At 32.9% G+C, this 19,641-nt stretch overlaps 1 protein-coding gene across 3 annotated transcripts; it reads right to left on the reverse strand.

The window, feature by feature from the left end:
- Positions 1 to 7: 7 nt before the first annotated feature.
- On the reverse strand, positions 8 to 15,811 carry LOC100250320 (carboxyl-terminal-processing peptidase 1, chloroplastic). 3 transcript variants are annotated; one of them, XM_010657327.2, is made up of 13 exons: positions 15,412 to 15,811; positions 13,072 to 13,191; positions 11,072 to 11,209; positions 6,049 to 6,153; positions 5,785 to 5,953; positions 5,074 to 5,150; positions 4,814 to 4,858; positions 2,932 to 3,015; positions 1,053 to 1,091; positions 908 to 970; positions 679 to 808; positions 544 to 606; positions 8 to 388 (listed from the first exon to the last, which is right to left on the reverse strand). In XM_010657327.2, the coding sequence occupies exons 1-12, from the start codon at positions 15,772 to 15,774 to the stop codon at positions 551 to 553; spliced, it is 1,389 nt and encodes a 462-aa protein (XP_010655629.1). In that variant the 5' UTR covers positions 15,775 to 15,811; the 3' UTR covers positions 8 to 388; positions 544 to 550. The 3 variants fall into 3 exon arrangements, with proteins under 3 accessions (XP_010655629.1, XP_002271932.1, XP_019078210.1); XM_002271896.4 differs by having other exon boundaries at positions 8 to 442; XM_019222665.1 differs by lacking the exons at positions 8 to 388; positions 544 to 606; positions 679 to 808 and having other exon boundaries at positions 907 to 970; positions 2,909 to 3,015.
- Positions 15,812 to 19,641: the final 3,830 nt, after the last annotated feature.

Here is a 19,641-nt window from a genome sequence, read left to right on the forward strand (position 1 = left end):
AGACTCCTGCCTTCAACATACAGTTATTTTCCTTTCTCATTTAACATGCACTTCTTGCCAATGGAAAATAATTCAGTCTACATGCAAGTAAATGAAAGCAATGGTTCTATGCTGCAAAAGGAATATACAATGAAGAAAGCCAAATTCCTCTTGTGGTTTTCTTAGATACATGTTCTACATGGTCTTTTACATTCATTTCCTCCGGGCTGGTTTCCTCCATGGATCTTGCTGCTTCAATCTTGACTTGGTGTATGCCTGGCTTTAAAACTCCAGACTTCATCAAAGCCTTTGGGTGTTTCGCAGGTGAATATTATGATTAGAATGCAGGTGTATGCTTCAGGTCAATCCACTTGTACACAGGGGAACAAGCACTCAACCATGTGACATGCTGATTGAATCATAAATGCAGTCAAGGCATGAATTTTTAATAAAAGCATAAAAGCTGCAAAAGGAATAAGAAGTTATTTAGATAATATGAAAAAATATGCCGAACAAGTAACTAAGGAGAGGGAGCTAGAAATGAATTAGAATAACTTTGCAAACCTGTGCATTATCCTTGTCGTAGTGTATTGCACTGTGCAAGATGTTGTGTGACTTCACTCCAAGCTGCATATTCCAAAGATTAAATGGGGCCTGGATTATTTCCATTTTGATCACGAACCAAATCAAGAATCTTACCTGGAAATTCTCGAAAATCAGGCTCTATTCCATTTTTGTTTATGTCCATGTGATTTGGGGTGACATACTTCCCAATTGTGACAACCACACCAGATCCATCATGAAGTTCAAATACAGATTGTATCAGACCCTGTCAATGGTATTCAGCTTAGTATCAAATTCATTAAAAATTCAGAATCGCTACAGAACTGGTTTGGAATTGTTAGCTGGGATGAGCAGATATTCTAACCTTGCCAAAAGTCCTTTGCCCCACAAGAACAGCTCTACAGTTATCATGAAGGGCAGCGGAAACCTGAGAAAGAAGCCTTGCTTAAGTGCTACATGTATAAAAATTGCAGGGTAACTGCATATAAAAAGGTATTTGAGCTGCTCACAATTTCACTTGCACTAGCAGTTTTGTTGTTCACCAAAACCTGAATAAGTAGTAATTGGTTGAGTGAATAGCCATGCAATGAAATCCAGAATATTCACATTACAAACAGAAATTTCTACTCCTTGTAATTATATAATAAGCTCAGAATGAATATTCCAGAGGTTATTTCAAGTTGATGATACAATTAGAAATGAAATAAGGAATCAAACGTAACCAAAGAGAGCGAAATTATTTAAATGTTGGATGAGTGAACCTGGGGGTGTGCAAACAACCCAAGCAGCTTTTAAGTGGCACAGCTCAGCCTGATAGCATGCTCACTAGGATTGTTAAACTATCATAAACTTACCAGACGCACCAAGCTTTCACTGTAATTCAGATGACATGAGCTACCTACATGAAATTTCTATTTTGCTCATCCTACAGGTGCAACTCATACGTTAGGTTCAATTGGCAATCAACCTGAGCTCAACCCAAACATAAAGCACATTTGCCCAAAACTAACCCACCCTGTCGTTCAACTCAAGTCCAACCCAAGTTTACTTTTCCAAATCTGGGTTGGACTTGGGTTCAGAGATTATTTTTCCAAATTTGGGTTGAAATCAGGTTAGTCTTGAGTAAATAAATAGATATTTGGATTGGTCAGGTTAGGCGGCTTGAGCAGGTTAGGCTGGTCATAAAATTCAGATTGGGTTGAGTCCAACAAGTATAAAAATTTTAATTCTTATTAAGGAATTTACTTTATTAAATCAATCTACTATCAAATTGCATTTGACATAGATTTAGCAATGAATTGACTATTAAATTTCTCAACCAAATGTAAGAATGGATAACAAAATCTGTGAAAAAAGATATCAAAATTAATAACTATTATAAAAACTTAATGTTCATTTCACAAAATTATTTACCTATCAACCGACATTTAACAAAGAAAAAACTATAGATAACATCCATTCAATTATAACTCTAGAACCTTTGTAAATAGATATTGATATGATATGTAAATTAATAACATCTATAAGCTCAATCAATCTAATAACTACAACTTTCTGTTATAATTGATAGAATGAATCAAGAGCTTCAAAATAAATACAAAAGCAAAATAAAATAATATACATATTACGATTTTACATAAATAAATAATTGGGTTCAGGATAAGTTTGATTTGCCCAAGCCCTCAACCCAAGCTCAAACAAAATTGGAAAAAATTAAGTTTCCCAAGCCTATATAAAATTGGGTTAGATTCGGGTTGGGTTAGGTTAACTTATCAAACTGCAGTCTGAGTTTATCCCCTTTCTTTCAGTTAAACAGATTTTTTAGTGAATTGAAGCTTGGCTTGATCCTAGCTCACAAGCCAAGTTGAACCAAGCTACAGATTGTTTAATAATAAAAAATCCAAACTAAAGAAAACTAATCTTAACAAACTCAGGTCAGCTTAGCTCATTTGCACCTAAAGCTTCAAAAGAACTGGGCGTCAAGTTGGGTCAATTGGAGTTGATGTGGGATGGTTCTAAGTTGTAGACCCTACTTTTACACAAATGAACTTATCATAAGCATTTTGGGATTTTATTGTGAAGGTAAAACTACAAGCAACAAGAAAACTTCTATTTTTACCCTTTTTGCATGTTGGGCATTGAAAATGCCTTGAGTTCATATTTCTATCACATCACAGTTTTGAGGAGGTTACTGTGTTGGCAACTTGTATCTGTGTCACACTATTACCTGTGTATTTGTCCTAGTTATACAAGTTAAGAATCATTCAAATTTCACATAATGTCATGCACAAGAAATATCCAATTCCTTATAGCCTGGTGGAAAGCTTAAATATTGCCATTCATGAAAACAAGTACAGGTAGTTACTATTCAGATGTAGGAGTCCATACAATGAGAGGAGCTGTAATCAAAGGTGCAGTTTCTGCAGTAATAGTTTTTTCATACTGGGGATCTCTTCCAACAGTATAAGTTACCTGTTCATAAACATCAGAAGGAAGTAACATGACTAAAGTGATCAGAATTGAGGAATCAAATAATGTTAAATTATTCAACAAGTAGTAGTTCTCTAATCAATACCATTCTGTGAAGAAATAGGTACGGATAGTAATAATAATAATAATAATAATAATAATAATAATAATTATTATTATTATTATTATTATTATTATTATTATTATTATTATTATTATTATTATCATTATTATTGTTATTAATATCATCATCATCATCATTATCATTATCGTTATTCTCTTTTTTATTATTATTAAGCCCCTTTTTAACATGAAAAGCAAACATGATCTATTGTTATTGTTGTTGTTGTTCTTTGTCCTCTTCTTCTTACAATCATAGTTGTAATTATTATTATTATTTTATTATTAATATCATCATCATCATCATCATCATCATCATTGTTGTTATTATTATTATAAGCCCCTTCTTCTTCTTCTCATTATTATTCTTATTATAAAGAAGAAGATAGTTTGAAAATAAGGAGCATTCTGATCAAAGTCTAAAGAGTACTTTTCTTAGTAATCTTCTTTTGTGTGTTAAGTTGTACATAGATGAGGGTTCAATACCTTTAATTGATTTTGTAGATTGGTTGAGTTCTCATTAAGGGAGGGAGAACTTTTTTGTGTTCCCTCTTTCTTGGTTGTGCTAGATGGCAGCCATTGTATATGACCTATGTACTTTAGTGCTCCATATCTTTTGGCACTTTTTATAATATACTCATTTTATTTGCCTATAAAAAATTATTCTTATTCTTATTATCATGATCATTGTTGTTGTTGTCATCATCATTGTTATTATTATTGTTGTTGTTGTTATTATTAAGCCCCTTATCATCATCATGATCATTATTATCATTGTTGTAGGCATTATTGTCAAGTCCCTTCTTCTTCTTTGGCTTGCACTTTGGCTCAATAAATTGAGAAAAATAAAAAAGCAGTGATGTTCCAACTCATGACTTCCCATAAATTGAGGCTTTGATACTACATTAAGCAACTGATTTGACCTAAGTTCTCAAGTAATCATGATGATGATGATGATGATGATGATGATGATTATTATTATTATTATAATTATTGATGACGATAGGAAGCACCATGATTTATTAATAGTGTTATCACTTTGATAAAGTATAATTTGAATTATAAGACAAAAAATTGTCCCTAAAAGTCAGAAATGAGGAAAATCCATTTGCAACAATACATGGAAAACAATTTAACGCAAAGCTCTCAATGTTACTAATTTACCCTTCCCCTCACTGCCCTTTTTCATTCTGCCCATCCTAAAAGCAGTACTTGGGGGATAAGGTTTGAAGAACACACCAACAGTGAAAGCATTAGTCATTAAAAAACCAATATCCCAAGAAAATGAATCTAAGCTATGGGAAGATATGGTGAATAAACATGTGTTCCCCCTTGCTTCTTGCCCACTCCCTCTCTCCCACTCAAGACAAATCCTATATGCAGAGGACTCATGGTACTTTGTCAGTTCAATGACAACATAATGTTCAGAACTTTGGTCGGAAAATAAAGTAATGAATAAATCATCCCTGTTGTTGTGGTTTTCAACAAGGAAAAATATAAGTTTGAAGGGTATCTCTAAACAACGCCAGTATCCATATAAATTGTGATAAATAAGCCAACCATTTGCAATGTTCCAAATGACATGAGGAATAAAGATTAAAAATATAAGAGAGTTTGCCCAAGAAAAAGAAAAATAAATTTCATTTTAAAGAAGGAATCTCAAAAGTTTTGGATTGCCTACCGTCTCCCCTTCATTTAGAAAGAGTTTAGCAATTTCAATGCCAGCCTGAAAGAAGCGAAAGAGTAGAATCAAATGCACAAATACATTAGACTAATCATAAACAATTACATGAATGGAGAAAAAAAAACTATGTTATAAGTTCAGAAAGCCTAATTCTACAAAGCCATTTCGATTCAGAGACGTTAGGCATACACATGAATATGTAAATATTATATGTTATCTTCCCCAGTTTTTTCCTTTGATAAGTCCAAAGAACAAACCTGTACAAGTCCACCAAGATTATCTCTAAGGTCCAAAATGAAATATTTGGCACCCATGTCTTGAAGCCGCTTCATTGCTGCAAGAATCATAATTTCCTCAGTCTAATCAAAAGAGCAACTAAAACTGCATAAATCAACTATAAAGGAAGAAAAGACAGGAAAAGGAAAGAAAGGAAAACAAAAAAAAAAAGATGCCTACTGAGGTGGTGTTTGTTTTTTTAGTTTTTTACTTAAAACAATTTGTTTTCAGAATTTAGGTTGTTTGTTTTTCTACTTTTTCATGACTTATTATAAACTTTTTACTAAATAGAAAAAGTCAAAATATGTAGCTTTTTCTAAATAGAAAAAATAACATATTGGTTTTTTTACTTTTTAATACTTAATAGAAATAAAATACTACAAAAACAAACAACCTAATATTTAATACTATTAAGCATTAAGGTTCTATTTAGAATTAAGTAAAAAAACAAACACCACCTGAGAGTGCAAAAAATGGCAGTAAGTTACAGGAAAACAGCCCAAAAAATAGCAGAATGCAAATTCCTTTGTTTTAACTTTTGAAGCCTAATGTTCTGGAACCAGAGTAAATGCAATAAGAAAAAGCATTCGTACATGGTAAGTTTGTGTAAAACAGATATATTAAATAGGCTAACTGCAGCGTATTACTGCAGTAAAATGGTGATTATTCGACTAAGTAAGATGAACATTTACCAATGACCAAATCCTTTCTAGCCAATGCATTGAACTCTTTCAGGCGCATATACCCAACAGAAGCTGCACCATTCTCTATTTTTTCCAACCTATAAAAGACTGGGGTTCGAGCAACCAGTTGCCTCTGGACTTCAATTGATTGAACTGGTCCACAGTTGCCATGCTTGACCTGAAACCATTTGATTTGAACAGTCATTGGAAAAGTTACATGACAGAAGTTAGCACAGTAACACTCCATAAATGTGAATGATTCATAATCAAAACCTCAAGAGTGACAAATGTTTCATTTGGGCCTTGTAACAAAGATGATGCTTCAAATGCTGATTTCCCTGTGACATCCATTCCATTAACAGACAAGATTTCATCCCCCTACCAAAAGATATAGAACACAAGGCGAAATTATTTATGCTGACTGTGAGATAACCCAATTATATCAACCAAGAAACAAAAACTTTAACAGCTTTTCCATATGAAGAGAATGGAACAAGGAATGAAATAAAAAGAAGAAAAAAAACAACACAGATAACTACTGTATTAAAATTCAAACTGAATCGCCACAACTTCTTTTGTGGAAAGCTTACATGATGGGGAATGGAAGCTTTTAAACAAAAGCACCTTAGGAACAGGAAACTGTTAAAGTCATGTCAGTTTACCGATGTGAGAGAGAGAGAGAAACAGTTGAACCAAATTGCAAAAATTGGGGATTTTTGGGGTTGAAGTTGAGACTAGCTGCACAGGAAGTTTACAGAAGTTTGGGCGGCAGACTTGTGGTTGCTCTCTAATGAGAGGGGTGTTTGGATTCCTAACTTCTCTAGGCCTCTCAATGACTAGGAGATCGAGACTGCGGAGTGCTTTTTGTCAAGGCTTCAAGATAAGGTGGTGGATGTGGAAGGGGAGGAAAAGATGTATTGGGTGGCGACAAAGAGTGGATCCTTCTTTGTTAAGTCCCTCTATTCTATCCTTAAGGCAGGAGGGTAAGAGCTTTTCCCATCAAGTGTAGCGTGGAATGCATGGGTTCCTCCGAATGTAAGCCTTTTTGCTTAGGAGGCATCGTGGGGGAAAGTTTTGACTTTAGACCAACTACAAAGGAGAGGTTGGTCTTTAGCCAATAGATGCTCCCTTTGTTATGCTCATGAGAAGTCAATTGATCATATTATCTTACATTTTGGAAAGGCGAGGGTGCTGTGGGAGCTCTTGTTCTCCATGTTCAGGGTGTATTGGGTGATTCATTCTACAATTTAGGGTGGCATGGCTCTTTTGTTGGAAGAAAACGGAAAAAAGCTTGGAGAGCAATGCTTTTATGTCTTTTCTGGACAATATGGAAAGAGAGAAATAGAAGATCTTTCGAGAATGTGAAGCTCTCTATTCAAAGGCTGAAATTCTTGTTTTTGTGCAACTTGTTATCTTGGTCTAATTTGTTTATAGAAAATACAACTATGTTCTTATTCAATTTTATTGATTGGTTAAGGTCAGATTGAGGAAGGGAGTATTTTGTTTTTCCTATCCTTTTTGGCACTTCCTAGCGATCGTTGTATACACCGTGTGTACTTTGGTGTGCCCATTTTGGCACTTTTATAATATTGCCATTTACTTCTAAAAAATAAAATAAAAATAATAAGTTGGATGAGGCAACATCTTTCTAAAAGGGAGACAAAAATTTGGTGGTGGAGAGTTTGAAGTTTAGAAAATTGGATGAGACAATGCCTTTCCAAGGAAGATGGAAGCTTATTAAAAGCACCCTATCAAGCTCAACATTTCATTTAATGTTCAAGTTATCCCAACATCTGTTGAATTTAGAAAGGGATTGCAAAAAGTTGTGAAGGAATTCCCAACGTGGAGGCTGAGAGAAGAAGAGAGAGTAAACCATATAAGGTGGGAGGAGGTGTGCCCTCAAAAGAGTGAAGCCCTAGGAATCAAAGATGTGAATGTCTCCATTAAGATGCCTCGAGGAAATGGCATTAGAGGTCTCATGCCGGTTTAAGGAGAAACGATTAGTGGTTTGCAAATTATGAGGAAGTCATGGAGGGTGGCAGTTAGAGAGGTGAAGGATCCAAATGGAAAAGGGCTATCAGAAGGACAAAGGATGAAAATGATTTTTTGAGGTTTCTCCACTTCACTGTGAGGGGATGGATTTAATGGTCACATGGTGAAGTTTTGGCATGATATATAGTGTGGTGGTAGTCCGCTTAAGTTGATTTGCCAAAACTGTCAGAAAACAGAGGCAATAGTAGCAAACTACCAACAATGGATAGAAATTAAGTGTATACTGAAATCATGGTTGTTAAAAACTTATGATACAAAGATACAATACATTTTTTATGAAATTGATACATATCATAATTCGCATCTTATCTTAAAGCATATTGTAATCCATATTTTACGATATGTATCAGAAACTTCAATAACTAGGACTTAGAGGCAGTCAAATCCTTCTTGGGATTTCTCTTAAGGTTGGACATGGATAGGGAGAGGGTGGCTGCTATTGTATTGAGGACATTCAAAGATGGGTGGTTCTCAGGAAAGTCATTTTTTAAAGCTCTATAAGATGGAGAAGAGTTGATTTTCCTGACACATATTTGAAGGACTTCAGCCACTTCAAAAGTAGCGATTTTTCAAAAGGTACTCAGGGAAAATACATTATACTGTTGAGCAATTGATGAGTACTGGGAGGTTTACAGTTAATTGGTGATGTGTGTTTAAAAAAGATATGGAATCTGCCAAAATTTTGCTGTTATGGTCAATGGTGTTCCTTCTTTTTGGTGTTGCTTGGGTTCTCTCAAAGACTATGAGAATGTTCTCTAGCTGGCATCACAGATTCACCAGAAGGAGTAGGATGAAGATATGGAAAAAAACTACCCACTATCAGCTATGGTGCTCTTAGAGGAAAATAGACATCCTTTTGAAGGAATTGAACTATCAAGAAGGAAGTTGAAAAAAATTATGGCTTTCATCTTCTTTTGCAAACCTGAAGATCATCTTCTTCATTTGTTCATAAAGCACAAACCATAAAATGGACTTTCATTCCAAAAGGAGAATTCAGACAATCTCTTCTTTATCAAATGACTTTAATGATGTTATTCAATTGCAATTTTGGTGCCCACTTTTTTCCACCCTCTTAATAAATGTACCCTCATTTTCTTGTGGGCAATATTCTGCTTTGCTGGCTAGAAAAATTAATTGAAGAAAATGAGTCGATCTATAAAAATGTGCACTCCAACATTTTTCTGTTGATTCCCAAAAGCTAGCACCATACTACAATTGTCAACCACCCACTAGTAGGATACTTAACTCTTATCTTGATCATATTATTTGATAACAACATTAATAATCTTGCAAGTTTGTGGCAGTTTGGGATGAGGTAGAAGAGCGGTTTTGTAAGAGGCTTTCGTTATAGAAAGGATAACACCTGTCAAAAGAGGGAAGACTTACGTTGCTTCGTAGTACTCTAGCCAGTTTACCAATCTACTTTATGTCTTTATTCACCATCCCACAAAGTTAGAGAAGATTCAAAGGGATGTTTTGGGAGAAGGGGCCTTAGAGAACAAAATACACCTAGTGAAGTGGTCAACAGTTTAAAAAGCTAAATTGAGAAGAGGTCTAGGTGTTTGTTCTCTTTATTTGCTAAATAAGGCCCTTTTTTGCAAGTGGTGTAGCGTTAGTCTAGTGAAAGAGATTCACTATGGAAGAAATTCATAAGGGGAAAGTTTGGGGAGGAAGAAAGGGGTTAGAGGTCAAGTGTGGTGAGAGATTCCTATGGGGTTGGGGTTTCGAAAGCAATAAGGAAGCAGTGGGATGTTTTTAAAATAAAGGTTTCCTTTGCAGTGAGTAATGGGAGCAGAGTGAAGTTTTAGAAAGATAGATGGTGCAGTGAGGAGCCCTTATGTGAGACTTTCATGTCCTTATTAGTCTTATTTGATTCAAAAGAGGTATCGGTAGTTGACTTTTGGGAGCAGAGAGGGGAAGGAGGAAATTGGAATTTTCGTTTTACTATGAATCTGAATGATTGGGAGTTGGTTGTCATGGAGCAATTCCTTTATAAACTCTAAAGACAAATAGTGAAAAGGGAGGAGAAGGATAGAGTAGTTTGGAAGGGAGATAGCAAAGGAGTATTCTCTATAAGATGGCTTTATTCTCTTTTGGAGACAGATTGTGTCATCCCATTCCCTCCAAAGATTATTTGGAACTTGTAGATTCCTTCTAAGGTGAGTTTCTTCACTTGGAAGGTTTTCTAGGGTAAGGTGTTGACTTTGGATCAACTTCAAAGAAGAGTGTGGACGTTGGCCAACAGGTGTGCTTGTACAAAGAGGAGTCAGAGTCCATTAATTGATCATATTCTCCTACATTGTGATAAGGCAAGGATATTATGGCAGTTGGTGTCCTCCATTTTCAGTATTCAATAGGTTATCTCCGAGTCGATAAGAGAGACTCTACTAGGGTGGCACAACTCTTTTGTAGGCAAAAGGCGTATTAAGGCTTGGAGAGCTACTCCTTTATTAATTTTCTAGACCATCTAAAAGGAAAAAAATCAGAGATGCTTTTGTCAGATCAAAGATTAAAAAACATTTTCATTAACAATTTCTCTATGTGGGTTAAGGTGTACATAGGCGGAGGCTATATGGATTTGGTTGACTTTATAGATTGGTTAGGTCTTTGTTGAGGGAGAGAATATTTTTGTGTCCCCTTTTTTCTGCTTTATCTTTTGGTGCTCATTGTATACGACTTGTGTACTTTTGTGCGTTTTTTAATACACTCTTGTTTATAAAAAATAAATAAATAAATAAATAAGTGTTAATAATCTTAGCCGCCGGATAAAATATAGGTGAAATGTCACATCATCTATCTCTACAAAAATATAAAGCATTAGGAAAAAGACTCTTGAAAGTAATATGTTAACCATTCAATGATTTAAGACAGTGAACACAGACCACTAGCTGTGTAAAGTGTTAACAGAAAGTGCTAATGTGGAAACTAGAGTATCACATAAAGTTTTCTGGAGTTCACCATGCATATCATTACCCACCTAAAGTATACAGCTTATGAACACAGATTACTCTCTGTATAATAGGAAATTAGACAGTTTGGTAAGAGAAAACTCTCAGAACTAAAACTGTATATTATGAACCACTGCAAAAATAAACTTGGCTCATATAAAAAATTGTAGCACAAGAAGAGCCCCATGACAATACATATCAATTAGAAGAAAAACAAAAAGCTGCAAGACAAAAGCGAGGCATAAAACCAAATGAACATTAGCACATTGCATCTGTAGTTTTGGCTTTTCAACTACCTGTCTCACACCAGCAGCATGGGCAGGGCCATCAAGTATGAGCCCTAACACCTTCAGTTTCACACCTCCATTGTCATCTTGAACTTCCCTAATATTTATTCCAATACCAGTCATGTCATACCTCGCCATCTTGGAGAACTTTCATCAATGATGAAAGGTACATACACCATGAAATGAGAAAACTAAAAAGCTCGTAAGTAGAAACCAATGCTGATGCCAAAGAAACTTCAGGGAAGATTAAACAAAGTATGTACATAATAATGTTAAACATACCAGGTGATAAATCATGTGAAGAAAAGGTAGATAAAGGAAATAAAATAGAAAAATAAAGAAGGAACGGTGAAAGTTCCAATATGGAGTAGAGTTTGCTCACAAAAAACAATGAGGGCGAGATAATAACAGAAGATGAGAAAGTGAGGGAAAAACAAACTTTCGGACAAAAATTTAGAATTGGGTGTTTCCATATAGGGTTTCTAATACAAATCTACAGAGGCTATACTTCTTCCTGGGGCAAAGTTTCAGGCAGCCAAATGTAATTTGCAGAATCAAGTGTTGAGAGCAGTCCAATAATATCATAACCACCTCTCCCATGATCCCACTCAGGCCAGCACTGGTACTGGCTGTTTCAGTTTTTAAAATGTAATATAATGGGTTAATGACAAATGTCTTAAACATTCAGTCATCCTGGTACTCCTGAGATCTTCCTGAATTATCATGTCCCCATGGTGACATTACTGATTATGCTAGATTACCAAAACCATTTTTAATGGTCATCCATTTGACAAACCTAAATTATTTATCAAGATCAGGGCCTCCTTTGAAAACTTAAGCAAATTCTTCGGCTTTCCTTTCTTCATGCAATGTTATGGAGTACAAGGAAAAAAGGAATAAGAGGATCAAAAAGGCTTTCAGACTCGTCTAACATCATTGGAAATATAAAAGATCGACTCCAAATGGCTTTACTACCAATTTAACCCAAAAGATTAAATTCTTAGGTAACCCGACAATGTATATCAAAGTGATATAAGATACTAAAGAGAAAAGGAGCATGTTGAGTGTTTCAAACTTGAACCCATGGAAAATCCTGATTTGTGAAGAGGAGCATTTTGAGGTCAATAAAGATGAAGTTTTATTTGTCATGCAGTGTATCTTTCACCCCAATTGATTATGATGTGTGGAAACATATATAAAATAATGTTGGTTTTTTTCAAATTTCCCTAGGTCATTTTGTTTGTTAAATGATGCTACCAATTAATATATAAAATAATCTTAGTTTTTATCAAATTTCCCCCTTTTGAAGCCATTGAATAAATATAAATATTTAACTCCATGTTTAGTTTAATAATGATAAGTATAAATAATATAATATTTTTTTAAATTATAAAATAATAAGATATACAACTTTTGACGCCCTTGAGGTTTGGCTCAAGTGGTAAGGGTTGGAGTAGGTTTATGGGAGGTTCCAAGTTCAAATCCCAATGAGACAAAAAATAGAAAAAAGAAAAAAAAATTACTTATCAAAAAAAAAAAAAAATACATATAACTTTTGACATGTAAATAAAATTAAATATTAGAATTTTCTTTCCATCTTGAATATATCTTCAAACTTAAATATTGTACATGTTTTATTTAATAAAATTAAAAATATTAATACATTTATATTTATCCTTATCATGATTAAATTTGATGATATAAAAGATAAAAAGTGAAATATCAATTTTAAATTATTTAAATATATTCTTAATTTCTTACAATTATTTTTTATTCTAATAATATTTAAATTATATTTATGAAGTTCTGCTGACATCATGATTTGACTACAGTTGAACCACTGGTCCACTCGATGAACTGTGACCCAATAACTTTCTCATTCAATAACCGGTCTTGTTTTGAAAATGTTGATAAAAATACACATCTATGAACAAATTGGCAATATATGAAAGTTCTTTAAAGGCATTTTAGCAATAAAAGTACACTAAAAGAATTGAATAGCTAGTTACCTCGGCAGGAGAAAGAAAACGCGTGTAAGGGTCACCCAAACTAGCTAACATACGTCGGATTATATCATGAGCCTTTGATCTTGTTTGAATGGAAGTACCTAGAATATCTTCTTTCTTTTGCTGGAATAACAAAGGCCAAATATGTCTTCAATGGTGAACTATTAGGTAATAAAAAAGCATCCGACTATGACAATTAAACATAACAGACAACAAATCTAGAAACAGTTTTTTTATGTAAAAAATTAAAATTCTATGGAATAGAAATCACAAAATCATTACAATTTGTATTATCATTTGTTTTTCAAATCTCAAAACTTTCTTTATAGCCTCATCAACTCTTAAGTGCTAAAACAGAGTTCACATATTCACATTTTGGGGGATGTAAGACTGAAAGAAGATTGAGAAAGAAATAGGAAGATGGAAATACGTAAGTCCTGAATAAATGCCAAACAAATGAGTGTTTAACCATAGAAACCATTATATCCCTGAATCAAGAGTCAACCCTTATAGGGTCGGCATTCATTATTCCGACTAGGAAGAGAGCACATAATGATTTGGAGGACAGGATTGTGATAGTACCCCCTTTATTTTAACTGTACTAAACCATTAATGATATCAAGAAATGAAATAGCCGATAGAAACATAACTATAGAGATGGCTAGAAGCAAAAAACATCAGCGAATTTTCATATGAACAAAAGAAAACCAAGAAGCAACTGAGAGAAGTAGAACACACAATGACAGTAAGAAATTTGTGAGATTGGTGCACATCTCAATTGGCAAACCCCGACTAGTTGGATAAGGCTTTGCTTAGTCCAAGTTTTGTTCTTCAATTTTAATAAACATAGGTTACACCAACACTTTGGAGTCACTATCAATCTTAATCAGTCATACTTCAGTTTTTCATAGCAACATGAATCCCAACAAACTGTAGCTACATTTTCCACTGCTTTGACTATCTGAGTTCTAGTAAGAATCCCATAACATCAAATGATGGTTCTATCACAATTAAGGGTAACTCAATCAGCGGCTTGTATATCAAATGCTTCAATTGAAGTTTAGCTTTACCAGAGAACAATGGAGGAAGGAGCATTAACCAATCTGCAAAGCAAATCCTCTTGCACAACTTTACCTAAAGAAATTAGGACTAGGTTTTCCCGTGTCCTCATTCATGATTTGTCAAGACCAACAATATGCAAATAAGGACGATGCAGGAAGGAGCATTAACCAATCTGCAAAGCAAATCCTCTTGCACAACTTTACCTAAAGAAATTAGGACTAGGTTTTCCTGTGTCCTCATTCATGATTTGTCAAGACCAACAATATGCAAATAAGGACGATGCAGGAAGGAGCATTAACCAATCTGCAAAGCAAATCCTCTAGCACAACTTTACCTAAAGAATGTAGGACTAGGTTTTCCTGTGTTCTCATTCATGGTTTGTCAAGACCAACAATATGCAAATAAGGGCAATGCAGGAAGGAGCATTAACCAATCTGCAAAGCAAATCCTCTAGCACAACTTTACCTAAAGAATGTAGGACTAGGTTTTCCTGTGTGAGCATTCATGGTTTGTCAAGACCCACAATATGCAAATTACATATTCTAGCATAACTTCGCCTAAATAAGATGGACTTAGGCTTTGTTTACCCTCCTGAAAGCTTGATGTTATGCACACCAATGTATTATATTACGATAAACAGTCTACTATAGCCTATAGCTACACCACTCAAATATGGTTGCATCACAGCCAAATACACACTAGAGGGCGGGTTAATGCTACACCTTCTGAACCAATTCTCGAAATTGATTCTCCAATAAGACAGATCACAGTTACCCTTAGTTTTTTCAAAAAACTACACTATATGACACTGTCCAATTGGTTCTGAAAATTAACCATCTTCCAAGGGATTAAAGATATGCATAAGGTTCCTACTGTTAGATGGCCACCTCAAATAACAACAGCGTCAACTACAAAATAAATAAATAAATAAAAACAACAAGAACAACAATAGCAACAACGTTTCTGGATATGGATGTCCAAGGAGAGAGTCAGCAACAATTTTATACTTAGAAACCTAAAAATCAAGCAACACACCAACCCATCACCCAACCAGAAAAAGAAGCCAAATCTTAATTAAAAAGGCAGAAAAAAAACAGGTATCCCATAAAGCTCCCTCCCTACACATTGATGGAAAGCCTAGGCCTGATAGGAGGCTTAATGCAATAAGCCGAACCGCCCACCATAAGAATATGATACATATGAATCTATACAACTAAAGGGTTATTTGATAAAAAGGAACATTGAAAATAGAGGGAGGGAGAGAGGGAGAGAGAGATTTACCTTCCAAATATCGGAGGACCATCGACGACGAGAGGAGTCAAGAAAACTGTCGTTGACGATGTTCCAAGCTTCCTCCACAATGGCTTCGTTGGTAACGAGCTCCGGCGCAGTTTCAGGCATCGCTTCTGTATCATCGTCTTGGCGACAATAGTCAGTGGCAGAAGAATGAGAAGAAGGCGATGGTGGGACGGAAGCGGAGTCCAGGGCAATGGAAGAAGGTGAAGAAATGAGGAGCGAGAAGGAGACAGCGCCAGTTAAGGCACCAACTAGGGTTTTGTGAGGCCAATTGAGAGTGGCGGGGAAGGTCGGGGGCTTGGGAATGGGTGTGAGTGGAGATGCGGAGTTGCAAAGAACCACCCTCATCTCCTCTCTGCTTTGGTTGGCTGCAGCTTCCACTCTACTACACCGCAAATCTTTTCTATATTTTAATACTTTCAAAATAAAATAAAAAATAAATAAATAAATATTTTAAAATAAAATGACACAAACCTTAGTGCAAGACCACCTCCGTGTTGGGTTTTTTCGAAGTTCTCTTGAAGCCCTCAATTTACACTTTTGCCCCCAAAAAGTGTAATTACTATTCATACATAACTGCCCTACCAATATGATATCATATCATCTATTAGACTACGTTTCTTAGTGTTCGTCCTAATCAACTGGACGGTTTTATTTTATTTGTTTATTAAAACTAATCATTTAATACATTGATTTTATTTATTTAATAAAATTAATCATTTTAAATTTATACATTGATTTTATTTATTTAATAAAGTTAATCATTTAAATTTAAATTTATTTAATTATTTTATAAAAACATGATCTTTACTTAAGCTAAATAGAAGTTGTTTGTTTAATAAACAACTCTTAAGATAATTTTTTTTCTTTTGAATTTATATCATTTTTATTAAAGATAATTAATTTGTATAGTGTAAAAGGCTTGCGACAACTTCCTTAACCATAAAAGTTGTTTATTCCATAAAAAATTTCAAAATATATGAAAGTCGTTTACTGAATAAACAAATTATTTTTTAAATCGTCATTCTATTTTCTTTCAAATTATATTTTTAAAATATAACATCTATGTAAACATAAGAAATTATTTAAATTTATAAATAATTTATTATTTTTAATCATTCAAATTTACTATAAAAAAAATCATTTTAATTTATTTATTCTATGAGGATAAAAATTGTTGTAAAAAATATTAAAATTCATATAAGTTGTTACTTTAGAAGATAACTTTAAGTTTTTTTATTTAATAAAAAAGACAAAAACAAATTCAAATCTTGTACATTAAAAAAATTTATTAAATTTTCAACAACAAAATTTATCTAAAATTGTCGCTTAAAAACACTTTGTATTACAATGAAGTTGTCTATAGTTTTATCATGAATGCGAACAATATTTAGATTTTCTTATCTATATGCTTCATAATAAATATTTTGACTTTATAATATAATATCAATCAAAATAAGTAAATAAAATCCATTTAGCTGACGCCTTTTAAAATAGTAATAGTACTATTTTGTCCAAAATAATAGCAAAATAAGTACAATATTATAGAACTTGTGTTGTTCAATGGTTACTAAATTCAAAATATAAAAATAATAGATATACATCACGGCTATTTGTTCAAAATAATGACATGTAAAATGCTAACAATATTTTAAAATATAAATCATACATAGTAACATACATATTTCGTTGTGGAATTTGATGATATGCATGTTCGACCATTGGCTTTATGGGACTGACATGTGCTCGCCTATATCCTTGATCATGTCCTCAACTACAACAATCCATCAAGCATTGTTGATAATCAATTGTTGTAATAACTAACTTCTCATCAATTAATACAACCTCTAATGGTTGTGGTGATGATGCAATGAGTGATACTATAAGTGGGGTAGATGACACTTCCACAAGTGTAATAAGAGTCTCTTTGATGGATGGTGGGTTAATGTCAACTGATTGTGCATCTTTAAAAATGGGTATGTGCTTATGTGGTGTTTGTTTTTTTACTCAATTCTAAATAGAACCTTAAATGGTGTTTGTTTTTTTGGCTTTTAACTGAAAGCAATTTAGTTTTAGAATTTAGGTTGTTTGTTTTTCTACTTTTAATAACTTATTATAAACTTTTTACTAAATAGAAAAAACAAAAATATGTAGTTTTTTCTAAATAGAAACAATAACATATTGATTTTTTTTTTACTTTTTAATACTTAATATAAATAAAATATTACAAAAACAAACAACCTAATATTTAACACTATTAAGCATCAAAGTTCTATTTAGAATTAAGTAAAAAAACAAATACCACATTGATATTTAATAGTGTTAAATATTAGATTGTTTATTTTTGTAGTATTTTATTTATATTAAGTATTAAAAAGTAAAGAAAAACCAATATATTATTTTTTTATATTTAGAAAAAGTTACATATTTTGGTTTTTTCTATTTAGTAAAAAGTTTATAATAAATTATGAAAAAAGTAGAAAAACAAACAACCTAAATTATGAAAACAAATTGCTTTCAGCAAAAAATAAAAAAAACAAACACCACCTTAGTCTCCCTCCCATTAGTCCCTATTCTTTTACCATTAGTCCCTCTTATTTTAGTATGCACACCTCACGATTGGGGCTAAAGTTGTGTGGTAGCAATAATACTAAATGGAGTATGATCTTACAAAAGTGGAGAAGTTGGAGTCATAAGAAGATTGATAACAATGTAACATGATTTGGTGGTAATTATGACTCTTCTCATACAATAAAACAATGCTATTAATTTCACTCAAAAGTAATAATTTCATTTGAAAATTTATTAGAATATCATCACTCAAAGTAAAGAAAATCTAAGAACTACCCTTGAAAATCTAACCTCCCTCCAAAAACACAAATAACTCAAAAGAAAAGTATAAATCTCTTTAAAAAAAAAAACTCCTTTTAACGAGATGACTAGCCATTTATTGCCCAATCATAACTCAACACATATACAACAAATATCTTATGAAAATATTATAGTTTTGACTACTATTATTGTTGCCCATTAACATTTTTGATGCACCTATAAAAATTAGTACCCAAATCAATACTTTTTTTTAAAGGGCTTTGTCAAGACAACAAAATTGATACTCCTTGACAAGTAAAGATATTGCTTCCTTGCATCAAAACTTATCCTGCACATCGAAATGAATTCCTAATTCTTTCATGTTTAAACTAATACTAAGCGATAGTAGTTGATACACATTTCACATATCGAAATGAATCCTCATATCGATTCTTAATCCTTCAACTTACAGTGAGTTTGTTGCTTTATCGAATTGGATTCATTAGCTAACGACAATGCCTAATGATAACATGCTTTATTAGTAATTATCAAAAAACCATTTTCAACAAAGGTGTTGCAACTCACCCAAAATCAACAATTCTATGGTGTGTCAAAATTCCAAAGTGATACCATTAATATATTGAAATATCTTCTGTGTGTCATCATTCTTTGCGTAACTTCTTTTTAATTGTCTACAATTGTTCCAATCTCACTTGTTTATGTTTAGATTAATATGAAAACCAAAAAAAAAAAAAAAAAATTAAATCACACATCAATTCTTATTAACTTTCGGTATTAGTTCCAAAATATAAACTAAACATAACTATTGGACAAAATGGTTGAATTGCATGCAAAACACCCTCAATATATCATCATTTATGCCTCTAAAACCATGTATTTTACACTCAAATCATAGAAGATGGAAGTTTTTACATGCAAAAAACTCATATCTATCTTTTTAGTTGATTCATTTTTTGCCTTAGAAATAATATGAAATTGAGTAGGGTTGAAGTTGTAAGCTTTATCTTCTAGTATTAAAAAATACAATTAAAATTAAAAATCAAAGTCAAAAAACAAAATTTTTTAAAAATTTAATCATGGTTAAAACTTATTATCTTTTTTTTTTTCTCATATCTTTATTTTGTTTTTATTTTTCATAAAATTATTATTCTAATCTTAATTTTGTTTATAATTTTAAAAACTCAATTCATTATTTTCCATTATTAACATTTGTAGTAGGCCACGAAATCATTAATAGCCATCTTAGCCATTATAGGACCTAGATTTATCACCTATACCTAATTTAGGAAATTCACAAAAACCCATACACATTGTGTAAATTATGTTTTTTGAGCATATTTTAGAGGCAAATAAATTCAATCATTTTTCCATGTGACTAATATG

This window comes from Vitis vinifera, chromosome 10, assembly GCF_030704535.1.
Source record: "Vitis vinifera cultivar Pinot Noir 40024 chromosome 10, ASM3070453v1".
Classification (NCBI taxonomy): Eukaryota; Viridiplantae; Streptophyta; class Magnoliopsida; order Vitales; family Vitaceae; genus Vitis; species Vitis vinifera.

What these genes read in the sequence shown, in the direction of transcription:
- LOC100250320 (XM_010657327.2), bottom strand. Translation starts at nt 15,774, where the DNA reads ATGAGGGTGGTTCTTTGCAACTCCGCATCTCCACTCACACCCATTCCC. An exon ending in TGATTACAGCTCCTCTCATT is followed by an intron (nt 1,092 to 2,931) that starts GTATGGACTCCT and finishes CTACTTATTCAG; the next exon opens with GTTTTGGTGAACAACAAAAC. An exon ending in CTGCTAGTGCAAGTGAAATT is followed by an intron (nt 971 to 1,052) that starts GTGAGCAGCTCA and finishes CTTCTTTCTCAG; the next exon opens with GTTTCCGCTGCCCTTCATGA.